The sequence below is a fragment of the Eupeodes corollae genome, chromosome 1 (assembly GCF_945859685.1).
Source record: "Eupeodes corollae chromosome 1, idEupCoro1.1, whole genome shotgun sequence".
Classification (NCBI taxonomy): Eukaryota; Metazoa; Arthropoda; class Insecta; order Diptera; family Syrphidae; genus Eupeodes; species Eupeodes corollae.
Window position 1 is genome coordinate 211,703,504 of NC_079147.1, and position 24,345 is coordinate 211,727,848.

General features: G+C 33.6%; 1 protein-coding gene across 1 annotated transcript in view; it reads left to right on the forward strand.

Moving 5' to 3' along the window:
- Positions 1–24,345, forward strand: part of LOC129954275 (uncharacterized) — a 214,844-nt gene that overhangs the window by 160,559 nt on the left and 29,940 nt on the right. Inside the window, exons 15-18 of the mRNA XM_056068118.1 lie at positions 6,908–7,057; positions 8,122–8,304; positions 16,436–16,574; positions 21,602–21,811. Of these exons, the coding sequence (XP_055924093.1) occupies positions 6,908–7,057; positions 8,122–8,304; positions 16,436–16,574; positions 21,602–21,811 (682 nt within the window). The remainder of the gene's footprint in view (positions 1–6,907; positions 7,058–8,121; positions 8,305–16,435; positions 16,575–21,601; positions 21,812–24,345) is intronic.

Below are 24,345 nucleotides of genomic sequence, written 5' to 3' on the forward strand. Positions count from 1 at the left end.
CCCCACTTAAATTCTATCAATTTCGTTATAAGTGAAGATAGTGTCCTAAATAGTGTCCTACAACTTGACGGATGTTTTAGTCCTGTCCCGACGATGTACAGTAATCCATTTTAAAGAAATGTGCTGCGTATTTAGCACACGTGAACAAGTAGATTGTATCTTCACTGATTTCAGCAAAATTGTGTCGTAAAACTATCACAGCAAGGTTTTAATGACAGTTTCATAAATTGCATCTCCTCATATTTGCAATGTAGACATTATTGTGTTAAATTTAGTAATGCGTGTTCAAGTTCTATTGTTGTGAATTCTGGTGTCCCCTAGGGTAGTCACCTTGGTCCTATTCTATTTGTTTTATTTATAAATGACTTGGTTTCAATCATACAAAATTCTCCTGTCCTAATTTATGATGATGACATTAAAATTTAAAAAAAAATGACTACATCTGACTGTCTTCTCTTGCAAGAAGACTTAATATTATTCAGGGAATGGTGAAATAATAAATGTCTTGTTTTAAATGTTTACAAATGTAAAACCATGAGTTTTACACCCAAAACAGTTCCAATCATTTTAAGTTACATGTTGGATTCTTGTTAGTTTGAAGTTTCGAACGCCATTCAGAAAAGATTTTTGCGTTTTTGTCTACGATCCCTTCCTTGGTTTCATGATATTCATACATTTCTCTCATAAATCTTCCTTCTTTGACAAATCAAAGGAAGTACTTGCAGTTTTGTTTTATTGTTGGAATAATAAGCGGACAAATTTCATCTTGGTAGTTTAAACTTTAGTTTTAGTCGTTAAGTATAAGATTCCAGAAACCATTGAATACACATCAAATTATGGTGTACATAGCCCCTTAAATCAATTAATTGAAATCTATAATGAATTTCACTCTTGTATTAATTCATGAAAGGATAATATAAAAAGTATAAATTAATATTTTTCAACAGTCTAATTTAAGTTTAAGTTTTTAGATTGGGTCCGTAACTTGAAACTATGCGGTTACCAAATGCTTTCTTCAATAAATAATTGTGGCTCGACTTGTGTGGTGTGACATATTGCCCCGCAGCTGTCTTGTTGAAACCATAGCTATCATCGTTCTTAAAGTACCAACTAACCAAAACATTCAGCTTTCGTGGTTGGTAGTAATGTGTCAACACTTGATTATCGTGACTCTAAATACTGCAGTTTTGTTAAAAGATGTATCCATTCAACTTATCGTGAGCCTTTTTGTTCAATACAATGTTTCGAATAGCGGCATGAGAAAATGGTCGGCAGTTAAAAATCGGTTTTCCAACTTTTCTTCTTAAAAAAACACTTGTTAATTCAGAAAGGTGTTCGATATTACATATCTAAACTTTGTCATTTCTTGCAAGCTTTGAAATGTTGAAATAAACATACCTTACGTTAATTTTCCAAATGCTTTGAGAGACAGAATAACCATTTTTTTAATTTTGAAAAAAACTGTTGACAGCAATTTTAAATTTTGCAAATTTGTATCAATAATCTGAAATGCATTTTTACTAAAACTTTAATTAAATTTTGAATTTTTATAAAATTTGACATAAAGTTAGTTTTGAGAAATTTAATTTTGGGAGAACAGAAATTAAGCACATTTTGATACTGATGTTTTTTTCAATATTTTCTCTAAAGTCTGAGACCAAATTTTAAGATATGTTTTTATAATTTCAATTTTCATAGATTCGAGTCGTAACCTTGTTCAGGGACACATCTGCCATCTTTTATTCTTTTCTCATAAAACACTTAAAATGTTCGATTGATTTTAAGTCGACTTAATACATAACTTTGAATCAAATCAATGGTTTTCTCCATAATCATTTCAAAATATAAACAAAAAATTTCTTGTAAAACTAAACATGAGTTCCTTCAATCAATTTACTTTTGCTATAACTCTTTAACCAAGGAAAGAAGCACAAATTTCTATTGAATCCATAATTGTATTTTATAAGGCAATAACTTTGAGTTCAAGTACAACATTATATTTGTATGTTGCTATACAATGAGAAATGTTGACAACTACTACACTCGATGCTGCAGGAAATCCGTTACAGGAAACAATTTCAAAATACAACTGTGTATAGTCTATATGAAGAACAATTTCCTAGTATTCTGATGGTAAATAATAATCTAGAGACAGCATCGAGTCTTATATATCGTTGACCAAAATCTTAACTCGAAAACGCATTCAGCCAAAATGATGTTATCTCAAGTCATAACATAGGAAACTTGCTAAGTTTTGATGGAATATCTTGAAGACGAGTACACATAAGTTAAAACCCCTATAGTTCAATTTTAGTTTAAGATTTTCTAAGTTCGAAATAATGCAAAGTGTTCTTGGATAATTGGTTTTGAGTAAGTCCCATTAGTTTGTAGCCATAAACTTTACTTCGTATATAATTTCAAAATGTCTATATTTTCGTTCCAACCTCCAAGGCTGATGTGAACCTACACTACGGGTCAAAAGTTTGAGTTCAATTTGATTTCAAGAGAAAACCCAAATTCTAAAACGGAAAAAAATTTAAAGTTAAAATAAAAGTTTGGAATAGAAGAAGCAATAAAAGAATAAAATAAGACACAAATATTTGTATTTTGCTGTTGACACAGCAGTTTATTTAACAAAAAGAGAAAATGGCTGGAACCGACTTTTCTTCACGTCAAAAAAGCCTTTTTATTTATATTCGATTATATTCCAGATATGAATTTTTATCTTTGAGATAATATTAACAAAGTCTGGACATGTGTTTATGGTCATTGTTTTGTTAAAATAAGAAGCCTTTCTCATACATTCTTAATCCTTTCAAAATCAAAGGCTTTCTTTCCAATATCTTCTTATACAGGGTCTGGCATAAAATGGTATTCCGGGTATAGATAGATAGAGGTCTACGTGCCGTTTTTAGTAATCATAATGGCGTGGCACGGTAAGCATCGCGCATTTGTCGTAAAGGAATATATCCTTTATAAATGTATAATGGTGGTTCTGCAGAGCTGAAGACATTTTTCAAAATATCCCTTTGGTGCTATTTGAATTTCGCCGGACGAGGCCCATTTCTATTTATCGGGGACTGTGAATAAACAAAATTTCCGATACTGGTCAACAGAAAATCCTCAAGAAATTTATCAACGACTTCCACTTCACAGCCCTTATGTGACAGTTTGGTGTGCTGTTGCTGAATTTGTAGTGTTAGATCCGTATTTTTTCGAGGAAAATGGGCAAACAGTTATTGTTAATTCGGATCGCTACTGTCACATGATTGAGACCTTCCTCCTACCAAACTTAAATCAGTTTACTAGGAACCGCACAGAAGTCTGTTTCCAACAAGATGGATATGGGGAGCCTTTTGTCGGGCCCTGTATCTCCCAACAAAAAATATCCCCAGACCACGCCATCACAGAACCACCTCCATGTCTGACGATAGGGACCATGTAGTTACAGTCGAGAAGCAACTTTTGTTCAGGACAAAACGCCTTAGTTTTGTGTCAAATATTTCGAACTTAAATTCAACGCCTCATAAAACTGCTTAATTATTCTTCCATCTAGTTTGTACTCTTTCTAGGCTCATTTCAAGCGTGCCACCATGTTTTGTGACCAAAGAAGTGCTATTTACGAACAGGACCGTGCCAAAAAATTCAGCATCTCTAAGCCTACGTTTACTACTTTTTTAAGGACATGGACTTTTCTTCATATATTTCCAATCGGACTTCCCATAGGATATTATTGTAATGGCTCCGATTTGTCCAATCGAAAATTTTGACAATTTTCGACGTTTCAAGGTTCAAGGGTTGAAATAAAAGATTTTTAGAGAGATGTCTGTGCACGCTTATGTACTACATTCGTACGTCCGTGACGTTTTTTCGTCGCCCATAGCTTAAGAAACTATAAAGATATCGACTTCAAATAAATTTTGTTATACATATAATAATGCAGAAAGGACTCTCAAAAAATTGCGTGGTTGTTTTGTTTACCATAACCATTTAAAAAAAGGTAAACATTTTGGGTAACCCTAAATATCTCAAGAACCAATAACGCTTGAGACTTGAATTAAATTTTATATTATTGATTGTAACGTGATACCAAACAAATCAAAATAACTGCTAAAAAATATTTGAAGTTTACGAACAAAAAATGATTTTATCTTCAAAACAATTTTGTGTAGCAAAAAATAGCGTTTTTAAAATCTGGTAAAATTTTAAAATAAAGAAACTAAAACAAAACATTACTCAAAGTTGGTAAAAAATTATTTTCTACACAATTATCTTTTCAAAAATTTTAGACTATGGCTTCCGGCTAATTTTATCTTATAAGAAATATTGTTTTAAACATTCGGAAAAATGTTGAGAAAAATCGAATTGACAGTTTTCTTACAAAAAATAAAAACAAAAAAGAAAAACAATACTAAAACTTGGTAAAAATTGATTTTCGACTCAAATACATATTGGCTTCCAACTTATTTCATATCAAAGTTTGTTTTCAACATTTAGCAATTTTTTTCATTAAAACACAACAGTCCGTTTTTTCATAAAAAAATAAAGTGGTGTACAAATTGTGTTCGGTTTTCGATATCTTGTGAACAATTGAAGATATATATTACCCGTGTTTTTTGGCATTCTATAAATAGTATACTAGAACATTCCCAAGAAAACCCATCAGCAGTAGCCAGATTTTTGTATTTAAAAATTGGTACAACTGAAATAAGACCTGTCAGAATAATAATGAAAAAAAAACCCAAATAGAAAAAAGTTTTATGAAAACCAAATGTAAAAATTAACATCAGCAAAAATAACTAACTTAAACTAATAAAAAGACAATTTTCAAGAAGAAATGTTACAAAACATCTGGAAATTGAGATTCTAAAAGAAGAGTTGATTTATCAATTGAAGTTTTGACATAAAATAAAAACTTCAAAAAGGGGGTTTGGTTGTAAACTACTACACTAATGTGTGGTGTTGAAGCGAGCTTGAAACTGATCGGTGATCAGAGTCGAGTCAAAACTAATGAAGAAAAACCCGTGTGGAGGAGTTGGTTTTACAGATAATGCATTATGGTCTCTTTATGCATGGTTGTGTACAAAAAATATAGTTTTGTTTTAATCAAATTTAAAAAAAAGCACATGGAGTAGGTAGGATATTCTTATATGGTACCGAACTATTCAGTTCTTCATTGCGCAATACGAATCAAACTATTTCACTTGCACTTTATAAGAAACACTATTTGCATTTTAGAAAGTGCTGTCACTCTGTATCATTTTCAAATCTTCTTGTGCGGTGGAAACACCAAAAAGATATATTTAATCTAAACAAAAACCTTTATTGGAAACATAGCAAAACACAATTATCTTTGTATTGTTTTCTCTTGCAAAATAAGAACAGTTGGTCCATTTTCATTAAAAAAATTAAATAATATCAACAGAACAGATTGATTTTTTCCCCAATGGAAAACACATGATCCCAAATGCACAACTACTCAACGAACACGGCCATCGAGATACAAATGCAATATCAATCGTACCAACATTTGAGAACGAAATCACATAAGATCAATTTGAGACTCGTATAAAATGCAATATCAAGGGTACCAAAATTTGAGAAGAAAATCAAATAAGATAAATTCGAGACTTGTATAAATGTCAAAAATCCATCCCTGATAAGATTCTACTTTAACTTTTATCGGAAGTAGGTATTCATACTTCGGATATTGTTTTTGTTATTCGTGTAAAATTTTACTATACCATTGATAGATTTTTCAACAAAACACGGGTATTAACTTCAAATTAACTTCATTCATCCAATTTGTATTTGTTTATTAAAAAAATACAAATTTTTAATAAATGCTTAATTGGTAAAAATTGGTTTTGAACTAAAAATCTCGTCAGCAAAAATGAATTGCGAATTCAAACTATTTCATTATATGCAAAATATTGTTGGTAGTTTTTAAATTTGACAACTTTTTTTAACAAAACACAAAAACCTACAAACTTTTAAGCAAAGCAAATAGACAGACGGCACGAGAAGTTAAGGCTGCATCCCAGCCTCTTTTTGTTGTTTCTATTAGCAGATCATCTTGTTGAGATGTAGATTTGACCGTCCTGAAAGACAAGAAGTCTGGTTTCACTATGCCGCTAAATGGCACGTTGAACTCCGCTCTTTGATATGCGAAGTAACTTCACGCTTTATTTTTTTACTTTTAAAATAAGACTGATGATGTCAGAACCTAATTCAATCGTAGTTTCTGCAAACAAAAATCAAACCGAAGGTAAAATTTTTGTTTTTGAAAACATGTGTATGTAAAAAGTAATACAAAAATGCTAAATCAACAATCAGGTTTCATAAATGTTAGTTATTATGAAGAACCCAAATACTCATTAATATTTCATACAAAAGGGGTTTCCACTTTTATAAACCAAACGCTCCTTTTTTAATTTGGATTGAAAATCAAACTTTAACTACCTGTATGTGCTACGTTTTGTGCAATTAAAAACTCAGTTAACAAAAAAAAAAACAATCTTAAATTAATCATAAAATCAAACCCTAGGCATGATGACATAAGTTTGCTACGTTTGGCCTGTATTTTATGTGAGTGTAAAAATAGACTGAATAGAAAAACAAAAGATCAATTATTTTCTTAGAATGTTATTTTTTGGTAGGCTTTGAATATCACAAAAAAAGAACAACTTTATTGTGTTACCACAAGGCTGGAATTACACATGTTTTACGAGTGCAGATACCTTTAATTGTGGTATACTTATCGTCTTTTCTATCGTCCGTCACTGAGATTCGAACCTTGACCAAATAGTAATTATTTTTTCTTTCGACTTTTTTTAATAGAAAACATTTAAATGACAAATTTAATTAAATAATTTCAAAACTTATCAAACTATCTTTTTCTTTTTAGCGATGACTTATTTTCCGACCAACTTTATATGGATATTACTATTTCAAAACTTCTTCTCAGCATAATGGCGAATTCAACAATATTTGCTTCAGTGATATCGTACAAAAATTTGAAAAGTTTCCTACCCAAAACTTATTTCTCACGTGGCAGGTAAGTCGTAAGTCATATAAGTTTGATATAAGATTGCAGCCTTCAGCAGCAGCGTCGCTCGTCGTCAGACTAATATAGCATCATTGTCAAAATAGTATCTGTAACTTTTGAAATTATAAATGCCAAAGACACAAAATATTGTATAGTTTTTGATGACAATTTGCTTAGGTTCTTGCAATACAATAAACGAGTACAACACCTTTCTATATTTAGTTAAGATTTAGTTGCACCCCCAGAAATGAATTTTAGAGAAATTTCAATACAGAAGTTGGTGTAGCAAAAGTTAATGAATTTTAGTTCAGACTTGATGATTCTTTGTGTCTCTTTTCTTGCTGCTGTGTGTTCCATTGTTGGTTAAAGATGTCACAAAACAATGAGTAGACTTCATTAAAATTAGAAGAAACAAACTTTTACATGAACTGCTGTACTCTGTATAAAGGGTGTCCTATCTACACAACGACAGATGGATTTATTCAAATTCAAGTGGAAGGTACCTTACCTTACCTACATATCTACATACCTTACTTCGAAACGCATTGTTTAATGTACCTATTCCTTTGAATTAAAAACCAATTAAAAAGTCTTTGTTTCACAGACAAAATATTTTAAATGCAACTCATAATAAAAATAATAATTATTTTAGTGCAAGTGCGTTATAGCAGAGAATACACGTTCTCTATATCTGTGTGTATCCTCGTCCAGCAAGGACAACTACGAGGAAGACCAAGCAACCGATGCGACGACAGCGACATGAGGCGAGGACGATGATGACAACGAGAACGACAACTACGACGATAACGGACACAGACACACCAAGCCTGAGGGCTTATTCAAATTAAAGTAACATACAACACAGCAGGACCTAGTTCCCATCATCAGACAGAAAGAGAAAGAGAGATGCACTCACAACTTCGATTCCATTTTTGTCCTAGACATTTTGGATCCTTTCCTCTTGCGAATGTTATTTTTTGGGGTGCAATTAATTTTTATAAAATTTAATTATTTTTTTATTGAAGTAAAAATAATTTTATTTCAACTTAAATTTTAATTTAATTCAATTTCAGTGACTCTAAAGACACTGATTATATCTTGGCATCCCGAGTTGTCCAGACGTGGCTATTTCAATCGAATCGTTCAAATGATAACATGAGGGAGCCATTAGATCTGCCATTGGATGTGGGACATGTTGAGATTATTTTCCAACATGAACCCAGAAATATTAACAGTGATTGGATACCAGTTTGTGGGTAAGTAACGTAATATAATTTTAATCTTTTATATAAAGGAACTTTTATAGGGGTTTTGTTTTGGTAACAAAGGAAAATAAATGCATTACCAGAGTTAGTTAATTCAATTAAATTGATATTATCAAAGCAATTTTGTTGTCTATAAAACAACTCTAAAAAGGTACAAAGTATTAGCGACCATGATGTTTCATTATTTTCTTTCATTTGTACGCATTAAATTGCGTAAAGTTAAAATCCTGCAATATCTGTATTGGATATTCAGATGATGATTCTAATTATTATGCACTTTTGTTCCCAGTATTCACACCACGCCCACCACATCTCCCACGGCCTTCGGGTGCATCACATCCACCAACCGTGGTATTTCTTCTAGCACCGCGACTCCGACGTCTCGTCGCGACGTCTTCTTACTCTTTTATTTATATTAAATGTTTACTTTTCGCGCTGACAATGAAGCCTTACATCCCCTGATCGCTTCTCCGGGTTAGATAGCTGAGAATCGACGTGACCATGACATTAGCAACAAGAACAGCTGTTGACTTGTAGATGATTCACAATCTTCAACCACGTCACTGATTTCAGTAATGGTAACAGAAGATTAGAAGGTTGACATATAGAAGTTCCATCAAAAATAGTTGAAACTCCTAAACCTAACAGTTGTGTTGATGGTTGAGATTTTTGAGCTTCTTCGTCAATAAAATCAGTTTTAAAAAAGACATTTCTGTTAAATGGAAATATCCCTGTGACCTTAAACTCGTTTACCAAAATGGATACATTTTGACACCAGCTCTTCGGAATGTAGCTATCATCACCGGATTTCTTCGCTGTAATAGGCTTTCAAAGGTCCCATAATTGTCCTGTCCAGTGGCTGCATATTAATATGACGTGTCAGGGGGCAAGCTTATGAATGAATACATGACTTCCGTACCTTTTCAAGTGTCTATTCAAGTAGCTATCAAAAATCAAAAGCACTGGCGAAGTTTTAGATGATCTAGTTTTTGTCAGTAAAATGTTCAACCATTCGTTAAATTTGAATTCATTTTAAATTATGAATCCTACCAATTGAACCTGATGGAGCACCTTTCATCAAAAAATCGGTCATATTTGTAATTAATGAGCACCGCTCTGCACCAATTAAGGCACTGAAGGCACTTGCTTCTTTCCTCGTGAAGCAATTATCTGTGTTAATTTGCTCTTAACCACAGAAATATCACTTTCATCTACATTGAAAATTCTGTCTGGAGGAAAGTTGTTCTTCGTATATTATTCGTCCAAAATTTTATAAGAGCTTTTGACTTTTGTTCATTGTTTTTATAAGTCTAGAACGTTTATTCCTGTCCAGAATTTTATAATCTTCTTACGAAGAAAATCACTGTACACAAAATTTATTTTTCAGTTTTGGAAACAAGAATAAGCTGTGTAAAAGTCGACAAATTATATTCTTTAGTATTTTATTGTAAAACTGATATACTTACTTACTTACTTAGGTCCACAGACCTGTTAAGTCCGTCGGGAACCACTTAAGGGGCATAGGGCCTCTACTACGCCTACGCGCCATCGTGTACAGTTTCCGGTGATGTGTTTCGGTCGTCAAGCTCTTCTTCCTACTTGTGTGAGCGGATTTCACTGCATTTCTTGGCATGCATTGCATTCGTTACCTTTTCGAAGCGTATGTCCAATCCATTGCCAGTTACGCCTTAGTATAATAGAGTCTATAGGTTCCTGGCCTGTCCTTCTATGAATAACCTCATTTGATATACTGTTTGGCTAGAAAATGCTTAGGATGTTACTAAGACATCTATTCACGAAGGTTTGCAGCTTTCTTGTTATGGCTGAAGTAACCTTCCAAGTGCTGCACCCATAAAGAAGCACAAATTAGACATTTGTGCGAAACAGTAGGCTGCGTACAAACCATTTTTAAAAAGCGTTCCTCAAGAGGAATGATGGCGACATGCCGGGTTATATAGAAACGAAACAGAGGACCGATAGTTCGGAAGTACTTTCGAGCTCGAACAACTTTTGTTAGATATGGTTCATCTTGAAGCATCCATAGAGTTAAAATTTGTACAGTTTTAGTGTTATTCACCTAAATCCATCATTCAATATCTTTTTATTATTGAATGTGCTATACCAAAATTTAATTTTGCTAAAGAAAAATTTCAACACCAAACGTGGAAAAACTAACTCTTATTAATTCATGTTTTCATAAGGACAAATCTTTCAAAAACAACACGAGGGTAATAACTCTCAAAAATGTGATATTTTTTGACTGGCAATGTCAATACAGTTAAAGTAAAGTTATTGTACGAAGTTTTAAAAAAATTAAGCTCCACCTACGTATTAATAGTACAGAATGCAACCAATTTCGAATGTACTGTTAAGTACAGGGATTCTTTCTTTAGCCGCACAACACGAATGTGAAATGATTTACGCCTAGTATATGATTTAAAGCACACTAAATCTTTAAAGAAAAATAATAGATAAACGGTGATTTTTTAAGAGCTTGAGAACTTTTTTTTTTTAAAAATCGCATAAAATTTGCAAAATCTCATCGATTCTTTATTTGAAACGTTAGATTGGTCCATGACATTTACTTTTTGAAGATAATTTCATTTAAATGTTAACCGCTGCTGCGTCTTAGGTGGTCCATTCGGAAAGTCCAATTTTGGGTAACTTTTTCGAGCATTTCGGCCGGAATAGCCCGAATTTCTTCGGAAATGTTGTCTTCCAAAGCTGGAATAGTTGCTGGCTTATTTGTGTAGACTTTAGACTTGACGTAGCCCCACAAAAAATAGTCTAAAGGCGTCAAATCGCATGATCTTGGTGGCCAACTTACCGGTCCATTCCTTGAGATGAATTGTTTTCCCTCAAAATGGCCATAGAATCGCGAGCTGTGTGGCATGTAGCGCCATCTTGTTGAAACCACATGTCAACCAAGTTCAGTTCTTAAATTTTTGGCAACAAAAAGTTTGTTAGCATTGAACGATAGCGATCGCCATTCACCGTAACGTTGCGTCCAACAGCATCTTTGAAAAAATACGGTCCAATGATTCCACCAGCGTACAAACCACACCAAACAGTACATTTTTCGGGATGCATTGGCAGTTCTTGAACGGCTTCTGGTTGCTCTTCACTCCAAATGCGGCAATTTTGCTTATTTACGTAGCCATTCAACCAGAAATGAGCCTCATCGCTGAACAAAATTTGTCGATAAAAAAGCGGATTTTCTGCCAACTTTTCTAGGGCCCATTCACTGAAAATTCGACGTTGTGGCAGATCGTTCGGCTTCAGTTCTTGCACGATCTGTATTTTATACGGTTTTACACCAAGATCTTTGCGTAAAATCTTCCATGTGGTCGAATAACACAAACCCAATTGCTGCGAACGGCGACGAATCGACATTTCACGGTCTTCAGCAACACTCTCAGAAACAGACGCAATATTCTCTTCTGAACGCACTTTACGCATTCGTGTGGTTGGTTTAATGTCCAATAAAGTAAACTGAGTGCGAAACTTGGTCACAATCGCATTAATTGTTTGCTCACTTGGTCGATTATGTAGACCATAAATCGGACGTAAAGCGCGAAACACATTTCGAACCGAACACTGATTTTGGTAATAAAATTTAATGATTTGCAAGCGTTGCTCGTTAGTAAGTCTATTCATGATGAAATGTCAAAGCATACTGAGCATCTTTCTCTTTGACACCATGTCTGAAATCCCGCGTGATCTGTCAAATACTAATGCATGAAAATCCTAACCTCAAAAAAATCACCCTTTAGAACAATCGCTGATAAGTGCTTTAAAAAATTTAAGCCTGAGTTGTATCTATAATAGGTCAAATATTCATTTATAAAAACTTTGATAAGTCTGCATTTAAAAATTGTACTTTAAATTTCTTTTATGTCGAGGCAATCAAGAACTTGAACCAATTTATTAGAATTTTCAGTAGAAATTTAATTTTTGTAAAGAATAACTATCAATTCTATTTTTGGTGTCAAGAACGCCATTCTTTAGAGTGTAGAGTAGTTTGAAAGGTAATAACATTTTTTTTCATCGTAAGAACATTCGTGAATACAATCTAAAATATCTTAGTTTAATAAAGAAAGTTTTTGAATTATAATTTTATCGTGGCAATTAAAACAATTAGTACATTCACTATTCATAAGAAATTTTAAAGATTGTCGATATATGTTCCTTTTGCAAATTCATGCATTTTTTGGACAATTTTGTAATCAATTTTTGAACGCACTCTTTTCTCTAATCATCGAACTATCATTTTCGTTGTCAATTTATTCAACAAACTCAACAATTTCATCATTGTAAAGAACAAAAACGTGAAACGTCTTCAAATCGCAAACATTTTCTACCGAAATTCTGTGTTGGTTTTTTTTAAAAGCGTTAACTTCATTCAATTTTCTGGTCATCGCCCAGACCACATTATGTTTTAGGATCTTAATTTACTACCAACTTGGTCAAGCTGAATGAAGAATTAAATATTGAAGCCGATGAACTTTTTGACAAAGCTTATTTTGGTCTATGTGGGTTCGTATGTAAATATGCATTACATCCTTTTTGGTTACAGTCCTGTGTGAACTTGGCCTTGGCCAACAAACTTCTCAAGCTCGGTCTCTAGATAAGCTCGTTGTCTCCAGTTGAGAACTTTAAGTTGGGTGAGGTAACTTTCCACTTGTGCGCGCCACCTGATCCACGGTCTTCCTCTACTACGCTGTACTTTCGGCATGAATTCTAATACTTTCCGGGTCTGAGCATTGGTTTCCATGCGCTTTTAGTGACTCAGTCATTTGAGTCGTTGGACTGTTAGCCTTCTGGCTTAATCTAAGACGCTGTACAGCTCGTCTTTGCATCTTTCTTCTCCTCCCATCACCTTCTACGCATACGGGAGCGTAGATCACGCGATTAACTTTTCTCTCGAAACGACCCAAAGGTCATTCATCCTCTTTTCTCATAGTCTATGCTTCTTCACCATATAGCAGTTAAAGGGATGAAATAAAGAAATAAAGAGTAATTCTTGTTTGATCTCAGCACCTCTGGCTGGTGTTGATAGCAGAGAATAGGTAGACAAAGTCCTTAACTATCTCAAAGTTACGTCCATTGATGGTGATGTTTTGACAGAGGCATCGTTGTTTTTAATTAAAAGTTTCTTGATGACACTATGTACTTATTTTTGCTCTCACTACGGTTGCCACTTGATAAAAATTTGCATAACCAAAGCTGAAAATAAAAATGATCAATCGTACCAAAAAAGGACCAAAATAATATTTGTCCGCAACGGTTTTTAACTTTCCATAATAAGTTATTGTAATCGATCCGTAGATCAGTAGAGATATCGACTTCGAATAAATTTTGTTATACAAATAATAATACAGAGAGATACAGAAAGGACTCTCAAACAAATTGAGTGCAGCAGTTAAAAAAAATTGGTTGACCCAAAATAGCTCACGAAAGAATAATGCTAGCGACTTGAATTAAATTGTATATTATAAAATCTTTTGTAATGTGATAACAAACAAGTGTTATTTTGAAAAACATCCAATTTACGTTTTTTGTATAAATCAAAAAAACTGACAAAAAAAATAATTTTAATATTTTAATAATAATATTTGAAGAACGAAAAAAACTGATATCTCCGAAATAATTGTATGCAACAGAGAATAACGTTTTTGACATCTGGGAAAATTTAAAGAAAAATCCAATTTATAGTTTTTTTTGAACAATACAAAAACCTAAAAAAAAAACTTTTCTAAAAGTTGGTAAAAATTACTTTCGACTCAAATATCAAAAATTAAAAAAATATTGGCTTCAAACTAATTTCTTTTAAAAATATTGTTTCCGACATTCCGTAATTTTTTAATAAAAATCCAACATTCGGTTTTTTTTATAAAAATTGGTTTTCGACTAAAAAATATCGTTAACAGAAATAGATTTTGAAATCAAACTATTTCATCATATTCAAAATATTGTTGGTCATTTTTAAATTTGTGAGAATAATTCAACTTCAATTCAACAATAATGGCAACTTTTTAATAAAACACGAAAGCCTGCAAACCATTTAAACAAGACAAATCGACAGACGGGATTTTTAAGATCACAATATGTTAACATATTATTATGTCAGGATATCGAATATTATCGCTCAGTAAAATGTATATAAAATTAATTTAAAAGAATATTTTGCAGACCAAAACTTTATGGTTATTTTTCTCATCTTGAAGCTCTTTTGATCTTGAGATGTTATGATTTTGAGATGTTGAGCCATCTGTCAATAAATTGTGTAATGAATGCATTCAACGTGTGCATTTGTTGTGGGGTGCGTTCAATTAAATACATTTATGTGCCGTTTACAAATGAAAAGTACTTAAGGCTTGTATTTTTGTTCAGTTTCTTAAAAAAAGGACCAAATGAAATTAGAAATGACCATGCGACCAAGTAAGAAAATTATGACCAAATTTGCTCGTAAACGACCAAACTGGCAACCGTTCTCACTATCTGCTTAACCCATTTTTGACGCTTCTGTTTCAATACTTACAAAAGCCCCATAAATATCAAACCGAGGTCTTCTGATTATGTCAATATAATCAGCATATGCGATTAATTCAGACAGACTTTTGAATGATAGTGCATCCAGTTATACAAAAAAATAACTGTTTTATGAAAATGAAGATCAGAATGAAGTAAATTAGGTCCTTTGATTTCCATGTCCTATTAATCTTCTTACAAAATTCACCATGGCAATCGCTATTTTGACAATTTTTATTGGAAATTATTCAACTGTATTGAATTAAATCGCCTTAATGCTATAATCACTTACCGCCTTATCAAATTCCACCCCTTAACTTGTGTTAAAGAAAAAAATTCAACCCCTTTAATAAGAACTAACGAAATAGGACTTCTGCTAACTTCTATAAGTGTCAGCTTGACCTTTTAAAAAGGAAAAAAAAATCTCAGCAATTCATGCCCTCATGGTTCTAAAATGGTTTTATTATCAGAAAAGATCTAATAATTCTGATGAATTTTGAATTTACTCCTGTTCTTCAAGTTCTCCGATAGAGAGATTTTTCCAAGAAATATTTCCACTTAAATCCGTTTAAACTCTAACTTAATTTTTCTTTTTTCTTGGAAAAAGAAAACAACATCAAACTCTTACCTATAAAACAACAGCTTAGATATTCCAACTTTTTGAATAAAATCCGAAACTTCTTGAAAATAGGAATATAATAATAATAATTAAAAGTATAAACTTTTTTATGTTTAAATTCTTGAGTGTCAAGTTGCGTAAAGATATAGAAACTTTATACTTTAGCTAAACAAACTTAAACTTATGTATATTCAAGATGAAAGAAAACAAAACATTTTCAAATGGCTTAACTCAAATAAAAATTCATATCAAGACCAGAATACGACCAGCGGCTTCATGGCTATAAACATTGTTGTCTTGGCTGATGACAACTCCATCCGAACTGGCGCTGGGAGCCTTCTTCGCCCTTACGCACGCACGCCTTGCCAAAAGTCAAATCGTTCTTCCATTACACAAATACCAACCTTCCTTCCTACCTAACCTATACTTTGTACTACCATTAATAAGCTTGTTGAGGGAAAGCAATCATTTTTATAGCTTTGTTCAAAAAGTCGTTCTCCAGCTCTCAACACACGATATGATATACGATATCATTTTATTTGATCCTGGTAATAAATTTAAGTTTAATTGATGAAGACTTAATATTCGATTCAGTTCGATTACTTTTAGGGAAGGAGATGGGAAAAATTATTATTTTTTGAGTAAAAATAAACGAAATGGAAAGAAAAAGAAATAAAATTTGAAAGCGAAGCTAGAAAATGTTTGTATAGAAACAGTGTACACCAATTAAGTGCATCAAAATAAAGTACCACCATCCAGTTACAATTTGTAATGATTTTAAAATTGCGACTTAGCCAACTTCTAGAGGTATAATTCCCTGTGAAAGTTCTTTCCTTTTTTGTACATCTACGAAACAATATTAAAACAAAACACTCTTGTCTGCGAGTTAAAACAAATAAAATAATTTAACATGTAATCTTTTTTTGAGACTTGTTTTTTAAAATGTTTTTGTTTTTTTTTTGTGTTTTTTAGGCACGATTATAAGGCAACATTCGAGTCGACTTGGCGCACAGAACCTTGCATTACGAAAAATCTCATGGCGAATATAACGCGTTGTATCTGCCCGTTATCTGGAACATTTGTGGTGCTGCTTGCGAAAAAGACCGAAAACGTGAGTATTAAACTTAAACTGCAATAAAACTCCCATCCTGTTTATGGTCCTTTTGTAACTTTTCCTTTGGGGAAATTAATGTTTGTTTTGTAATTGTTGCCATACTAAAGTTTTTCCTTGTTCTTCTTATTGTTGTTGTTGTTATTTTGATGTTGATGTTAGTGTTGGTTGGTTTGTGCGGGTTTTGTTTTTGGGTTTTTGAGCTTGAGCTTATTTTTGTTGGATTTCTTTGGTTTCTTTTTTTGGTGGTTTGGGCTGATAATAAAACGAAGTAGCCTCTCATCCTCTTTTTTCAATCCCAGATTCCCAGTCTATGTAAGAAATAAAAACACACTCTACCCTACCTACGCGTTGAGTTGTCTAACATTGTAACTTAAGGGAACAATATCCTCCTTAACATGTTTTTTGTTTTTAATTTTATTTTAGAAAATGTGGTGAAATGGAACATGAAAAACAAAAAATACAAATTCAAATGAGAATTATGAACAAAACAGTTAAATTGCTTGCATTTGGGGAAATTTATAATACATAAATCCTTTAATTGTTTCACTTCCTCCCGCCCAGCAAGCGCCAGCGCCAGCTCCAACGGCAGCACTAGCACTTTGGAGCAGAAATTTATGAATATGAGTTTAAAAGATATTTTAATGACTGCAATTATTGCAAGCTCCAAAACGTCTGTGTTGCGAGTGGGTGTGTTGTGTTTTTTTTGTGTGTGTTTGTTAATGGATTGTTTGTTTTATTTTATTGCAAATGTTTAATTTATTTTCAAGCTTATTGGGCGGATGGATGTGTATTTTTGAATTTGAATAAGAGAAGGGCAATTTTTATTATGTTTTTAGCCAAAACTCATTAATTTTATAAGCTCATATGTTTGACAAAAGGCGTTTTACTACCGGAGTCGAGTTTATTGTCAAAAAAGTCTTTGTTTGCTGTAGACGTAGACGTCAAAGGACTCTTATCTGTGCATATGATTTTATTAAAATGTGGGTTTCAAGTCCTTTGACTAGTGAATTGCGCTAGGTTTATGTTTGGAGCAAAATCTACCCCAGTATATCGGAAAATATGATATTTGGTCGTTCAAAATCTTTATATTGAAATATTGAAAGGCTAGGTCACAACATAACAGGTGGTTTTTTGTAGAGATATAAGTTTGACAAGCTTTTTTAAAGAGCGGCCATTTTGTCAGCTTTCAAGTAATTTATTTTTAATTTGGCCTGCCTCCCAAACGTGCAAAATTGTTTTGGAAATTATTATGAGCCTGTGATTTTTGTTTAACGAAGCTCTTTTATGTTTGAATGGATACGTCAATACCCGTGTACCCGTAGCATGATGGTTAGTGCGTTGGACTGTCATGCAAGGGGTCTTGGGTTCAATCTCTGCCTGTGCCACCTTAATTAAAAAAATAATTTTCGCGGGTACTGCCTCTTGCGAGGAATTGACAAATCCTTCAAGAGTAATTCTTGTCATGAAAAAGTGCTTTCTCAAATTAGCCGTTCGGATTCGGCCTTAAATTGTAGGTCCCTTCCATTCCTGACAACAGTACTCGCACACAGGAATGGTTGAGAGTTACAAGTCACTAGGCCCTGGTTCACAACGGACTGTTGCGCCACCCCATTTGATTTTTTTTTTTGGATACGTCAATATTGAAAACCGGCGTATTTGGAATGATGTGTATGTTGAGAAACCATTACATCCACAAAAATTGACTGTTTTGTGTGCTTTATGTGATGTGGTGGAATAATTGGCCCGTATTCCTACAAAAACGATGCCTGATGGTTATAATCAATGGTGACAGCTTTAGTGCCATTATTGACTTATCGTTCATCAATTTAAGAGCAAGAACTGTGTTTCAATCACTGTTAGTGTTCTATCTCCTCTGGACACATCTGACATATCAGCAAATTGCTCGTGTCAAAACTGACCAGTTAAAGAAAGAGCTCCTAAGAGAACCGTATGGCAATACGAGAAAGCCAACTGGGAAGGTCTCAATAATTATTTTAGGATCTTTAACTGGTCAATATGCTTCCTCGATAGTGACATTGACGCAAGCGCTGATATGATCACAAGTTTAATTCTCCTGGAAATGATTACTTTTATCCCGAACAGGGTTGAAAGCATCAGACTTAAAGAAAACGGTTTGATACGAGCTGTAAAGAGGTTATCAGGGTCAAAGAAGTAAGTTTTCAATGCTATAAAGCCAACCGTGCAGAGAAAAGCCGGTAAAAGTTCAAACTAGCCAGGAAGGCCTGCAACGCCCATTTTCGACAGACCAAATTTTTACATGACCAAAAATGACGGCAAAAAATACTGCAATGTCCCAAAGTCAGTACAAATTTGTGGTTTTTTGTAAAAAACATGAGGAATTCTTCCTCTGCATCGGTTCCTACGCTCGTTGTCAATAACACTCCTTTTGTTAGCTCTTTAGAGAAAGCTAATTTCTTTTCTAGACAGTTCGCCGTAAATTCTACGCTGCTAGTGAGTGTTATGACTTCGCCTGTACTTGAGCGAGTTAGTGATTCTATGGGACCAATGTTTTTTTGCACTCGTACTGTGGCAAGAGTCCTTAGAGATCTAAATAAACATAAATCCGCTGGTCTGGATGGTATCCCCGCTATTGTTCTGATAAGGTCTCGTTCCGAGAGGATGGAAAACTGCATTTGTCCAGTGCATTCCCAAAAAAGGCAAATCTTCCTCACCATCTAATTATCGATTGCACTTACGTCCCTGTTTCGAAGGTCATAGAAACGCTGATTAATTATCAGTTCAAGAAAAATCTTGAAGATCGATAGCTTCTTAATGACCGTCAGTACGGCTTTCGAAGCAATAGGTCCACTGGTGATCTCATGGTTCATCTAACCGAACAGTGGAGCAAATACTTACAGCGCTTTGGAGAAAGTAAGAGTATTGCACAAGATATTTCAAAAGCATTTGATAGGGTTTGGCATCAGGCTCTCTTATCGAAAATACGTGCTTTCGGTTTTCATGAATCCCTGCATCATTGGATTAGTAATTATTTTTTGGATCGTTCAATACAAGTAGTATTGGATAGATTTAAGTCTGAAAACCATAAAATAAATGCTGGTGTGCCCCAGGGCTCTGTTCTATCTCCAACACTCTTTCACATTTTTATTAATGATCTCCTGTCTGCAACTTTTAAGCCAATACATTGTTTCGCTTTCATATTCGTTTTCAGACTCACATCCCTCTTCTTTGGATGTGAAACTGCAACGACAAAATATGATCAGCTCATTAAACTCCGACTTAAAGAGCATTGTTCAATGGGGATTAAAAAACCGCGTGGAACTTAATGCTTCGAAGACCCAATTCTGTCTCATATCGTTAAAGCGAGTTATACCCCTATTGGCATTTTCCATGGGCGGCACTTTCATCAATGAGAATGAACACCTCGATATTCTCGGTATGTGGGTTACCAACCAGCTCATGTAGAACAATCATATACGCGATGGCGTCAAAAATGCCGCAAGGTGTTTGGGTTTCCTTAGGCGGTGCAAGAAATATTTCTGATCTGGCTGTTATCTACAAAACTTACATATATACGTTCAAAGTTTGAGTATAACTCCCATCTCGGGGCTGGTGCTCCTGCAACTTACTTAGGCCTCTCCTTTTGGATAGTATTGAAAGTAGAGCATGTAAATTGATAGACGATAATATCAACCTAAGTTCATTTGCTTCGCTTGAACATCTTCGTAAGGTTTCTTGTTTCACCCTTTTTTACCGTTATTTTTACGGTTTATGCTCTAGTGAAATAGCCAGTTGCATTCTTCCCCATAAACAGTTCAACCGTATTACTCGTGCTTTTAGGAATGCTCATCAATATACCATCGAGCCGTCAAATACAGAGATTCATTCTTTAGCCGTACTACGCGAATATCGAATGCCCTTCCACACTTTGTTTTTCCTAGTCATTGCAATATTCAGGAATTCAAAACCAATGTGCACTGACATCTCCTTTCAAATCCCCTTCTCCTTTTTCTAGTGCTCAGACTGTGTCTGCATAATAAGGATAGTAATATCCCCTTGAGTGTGTAAATAAATAAATTGGGTGGCGCAACAGTCCGTTGAGAACTAAGGCCTAGTGACTTACAATTCTCAACCACTCCTGTGTGTGAGTACTGGTGTCAGGGATGGAAGGGACCTACAGTTTTAAGCCGAAAGCACTTTTCATGACAAGAATTACTCTTAGAGAATTTGTCAATTCCTCGCAAGAGGCAGTACCCGTGAAAAGACTTTAGAAAGCATAGGCAGGGATCGAATCCAAAACCTCTGCATGACAGTCCAACGCACTAACCATCGTGCCACAGGTACTTCCTCCAAGGTTTAATGTAGGAAACTTTTGGTAACTGCATAGTTTCGCGTTAAGGGCTCTTGATATTGCGATTAAACGCGCTTGACTATTTAATTGCCAATATTGAGCGTATATCAGAAGATTGGAAACAAATTACAGCATAACTGAATGATCTTTAATTATACATTTTCTGTGGGAACTTTAAATCTTATATGATATCCATTTAGCAATTACATATTGAGACCTCTATCCCTGGTTCGCACACAGGAATGGTCGAGGGTTGTAAGTCATTAGATCCTAGTTGTCAACGGAGTGTTGCACCACCTAATTTATTTATTTCTATTTTAAAACTTTGGGAAAAATACGTCTTTTGTATTGAATTGTGAGTAGTTTTCGGTAATGTTTAAAATCCATACAGCTTCTGCGAAAATCATTTAGAAATACGCCTTTTTCTGGTGGCCGGTCTGCTTTACTAGTACATTGAGCACTTGAAATCTATTATGATTATTCCAGCTCTTTTATTTTCCTAACTAACTATTAACTATTTCTTTTATTGAAAATATCATATTTTGACATTTTATTATAGATAAGCTTATCAGATTATGAATGAATGTGAACAAACTTCTCAAAAGAGACTAAGAGGAATAGTTTCGAAAATTAAGAATTAAACTGAAACTAAGTTATTCATTTTATTCTATTTAATTTTCTTTTCTTCTTGCAGATCAACATCATACGACCATCGGAATGTCCCATCTTTGTCATCATTGGATGTGGTTGTTGTTTTCTGCAATCTTGTACTGCCTTCATCGTACTGCTGCCAATTTGGTATCACAAGAAATGTTGTGTAACATTTCTGAAAATGCAATTCTGTACATCGACATCCAGCATAATGATTATATTTTTGCTTGGTTTTCTCAAAATGCTTCCACAGGTAAGAAATATTAACAAAAATTAGAAATTAGAAATTTAAGAATAATTCTGAACAAAGTTTTTTAGTGTTACGAACTCGAAAACATATTTTGAACTATCGTGAATCTCCTTGGAAATCTTGTTTCCGTCGGAATTAGTTGTTTCCACGGAATTTATTTCTCAATCGTTGAATTCCTTGGAAATAGCTTTTCCTCGAACAAAAACGTATTGCAATGATAGCAAATAATTTGAAAGGAAGGTTTTATGCATCATTTATAAGTTCCTAATGTTCGAGAGGGGGAAATTTTTTATTCACGATAGCCCATTATTGTATATAAGCACGAATCTAAATGTTGGTTAAATTGTAAGGGCCGATGTTGATTCTGAATAAAACACAAATTATTTAGAAAATTATTGTCATTTACTTTTATTGTGATAGTATTGGAATGATTCAATTATGTTTGAAACCAAGTATCGGACGAATGGCCACCGCGACCTCGGCGGAGCACCTCCAAATTTCCAATGACGCTAAAACATAATTGAGGTTTCATGCCGTTAATATGCTTAATTATTTAGCCTTATCGATGTAAACCTTTTGTTTCAAATAGCCCCAATAAAAGTAGTGCAACGGTTTCAAATCACATGATTTTAACGGACAAATGACATCGCCACTACGTGAGATAACGCAATCATTTAATTTGTCGCTCGAAACAGCCATTGTTACGTAAGCTGTCTGGCAAGTGTTACCGTTGTGTTGAAACCATATATCGTCCCTATCGATATCTTCCAATTCGGGCATAAAAAGTTGGATATCATCTCACGATAGTGAACAGCTCTTTTTGCAAGATTTTTCCGATTGTACGTTTAGACAATTAAATTGACCGAAAAAATCATCAAGTGAACGTGAAAGTAATAAGCCTGAATAATTTAAACGCAATGCTCGATTGTGTATCTTTCCATCGTTCAAATTGAATTAGTCTGAAATTGAAAAATGTCAAATGAAATGTTAAAAAAACTTGACGTTTCGGTGTGGTCCACATTCAATATCGGCCCTTAAAATTTAACCACCTTTAACAATGACATGTGACAAACAAGTTAAAGAGAAACAAATTTAAGTAACGTGGACGCTCCTAAGTTAAAACTTAATCGAAGTTAAAAATAAAATTACCTGATGACATTTTGATTAACAAAAATGGTGTTGACATTTTTGACGTATTGCTTGAAATGTCACTATGCGAAGAAAAACTCTCCCACTGGTTTTTTCTTTCTCAACACATTGACACTATTATCTTTTTCTATTGGTTATGTCAAATCCTAAGTGAGTAGGGCATAATCTGTCAAAGACATAAATTTTATAGAAAAAAGTCATACAGAACTCCAAAATAAATGATATTATGAAAGGACAGCAAAAACAACCTTTAAAAGCTTTAACTAATCCGCTCTTTTCAACATGTATCCCTTAAAAATCCCTGATATAAAGACATTGTAGGGTAGGTAGGTTAGGTATAGTATATTATTATTATAAATATAAGAAAGAAACACACGCACACACGCTTACTTACGTGCATACATGACAGGAATTAGTAAACACAAAGACATTATTGTTATGTGCTTAAAAAGGCTGAAAAGTAGGTAAGAGTTGGTGAGAGGGGTGGGAGGCTAGAAAAAAAAAAGCTTTAAGACGAGTGACGCAAAAAATTAGGACCCGTTGAATTTTTCATTTGGTTACCCACATGAAAAATAGAGCTTAAGAATTATTATAGGTAACTACATACATGTATTGTATGAATAGGATAGGTATAAGAATTAGAAAAACGTGGTCAGGTTTTGAATTAATTTTTCATCTCGGTGTTTTCTTTAGCTCTTACATAGCTTTGCTTCGCTTCGTAAACCTTTAGAAACCTATACATAAACATGTTGTGTATAATTTTTCTCTTTATTACCACATATTCGTATTATGTGGTTGGAAAGAAAGAAAAACAACTAAGGCAATTTATTTCCTTACTCTTGACTCCTGAGTCCCAATAATAATTGGTCCCACAGAGGTATTTGCCTTATTTTATATTCTCCTTTCTTATTTTTAGCAAACCTGGTTTTTGTTATGTTGTCGGGTTTTTCGTTTATTTTCTCGACAAAAAGGTAGAAAAGCATAGTTTTCTGAGAAATTTGAATGATTTCCTTGCAAAAAAAATACAAACAGAAAGGCCAGTTCTTAAGTGTGTATATTATAGCTTCCTTCCTTCCTGTAAAGAGATACATTTTTTATACCTTTACAAGCCAGGTATGTTTAACACAGACTCGGCCAAAAAAATAGCACCGCAAAACGTCGTTATCATTAGAAGAAGTGAAAGAACTGATTTGTATATTTTGAAATTAATTCGCTTCAAAGCCTTTAAATAAATAGTATACAAATAATAGATTTGAAGTTGATTCAATTTCTTGAGATTTAAAAAATGTTTTATGCATTTAAAAAAAATATGTTCGATAAATAAGTAGCATCGTATTGAGTTCAGAACATAATACAATTTTAAGAATGTCGGTAACATGCACCAAACC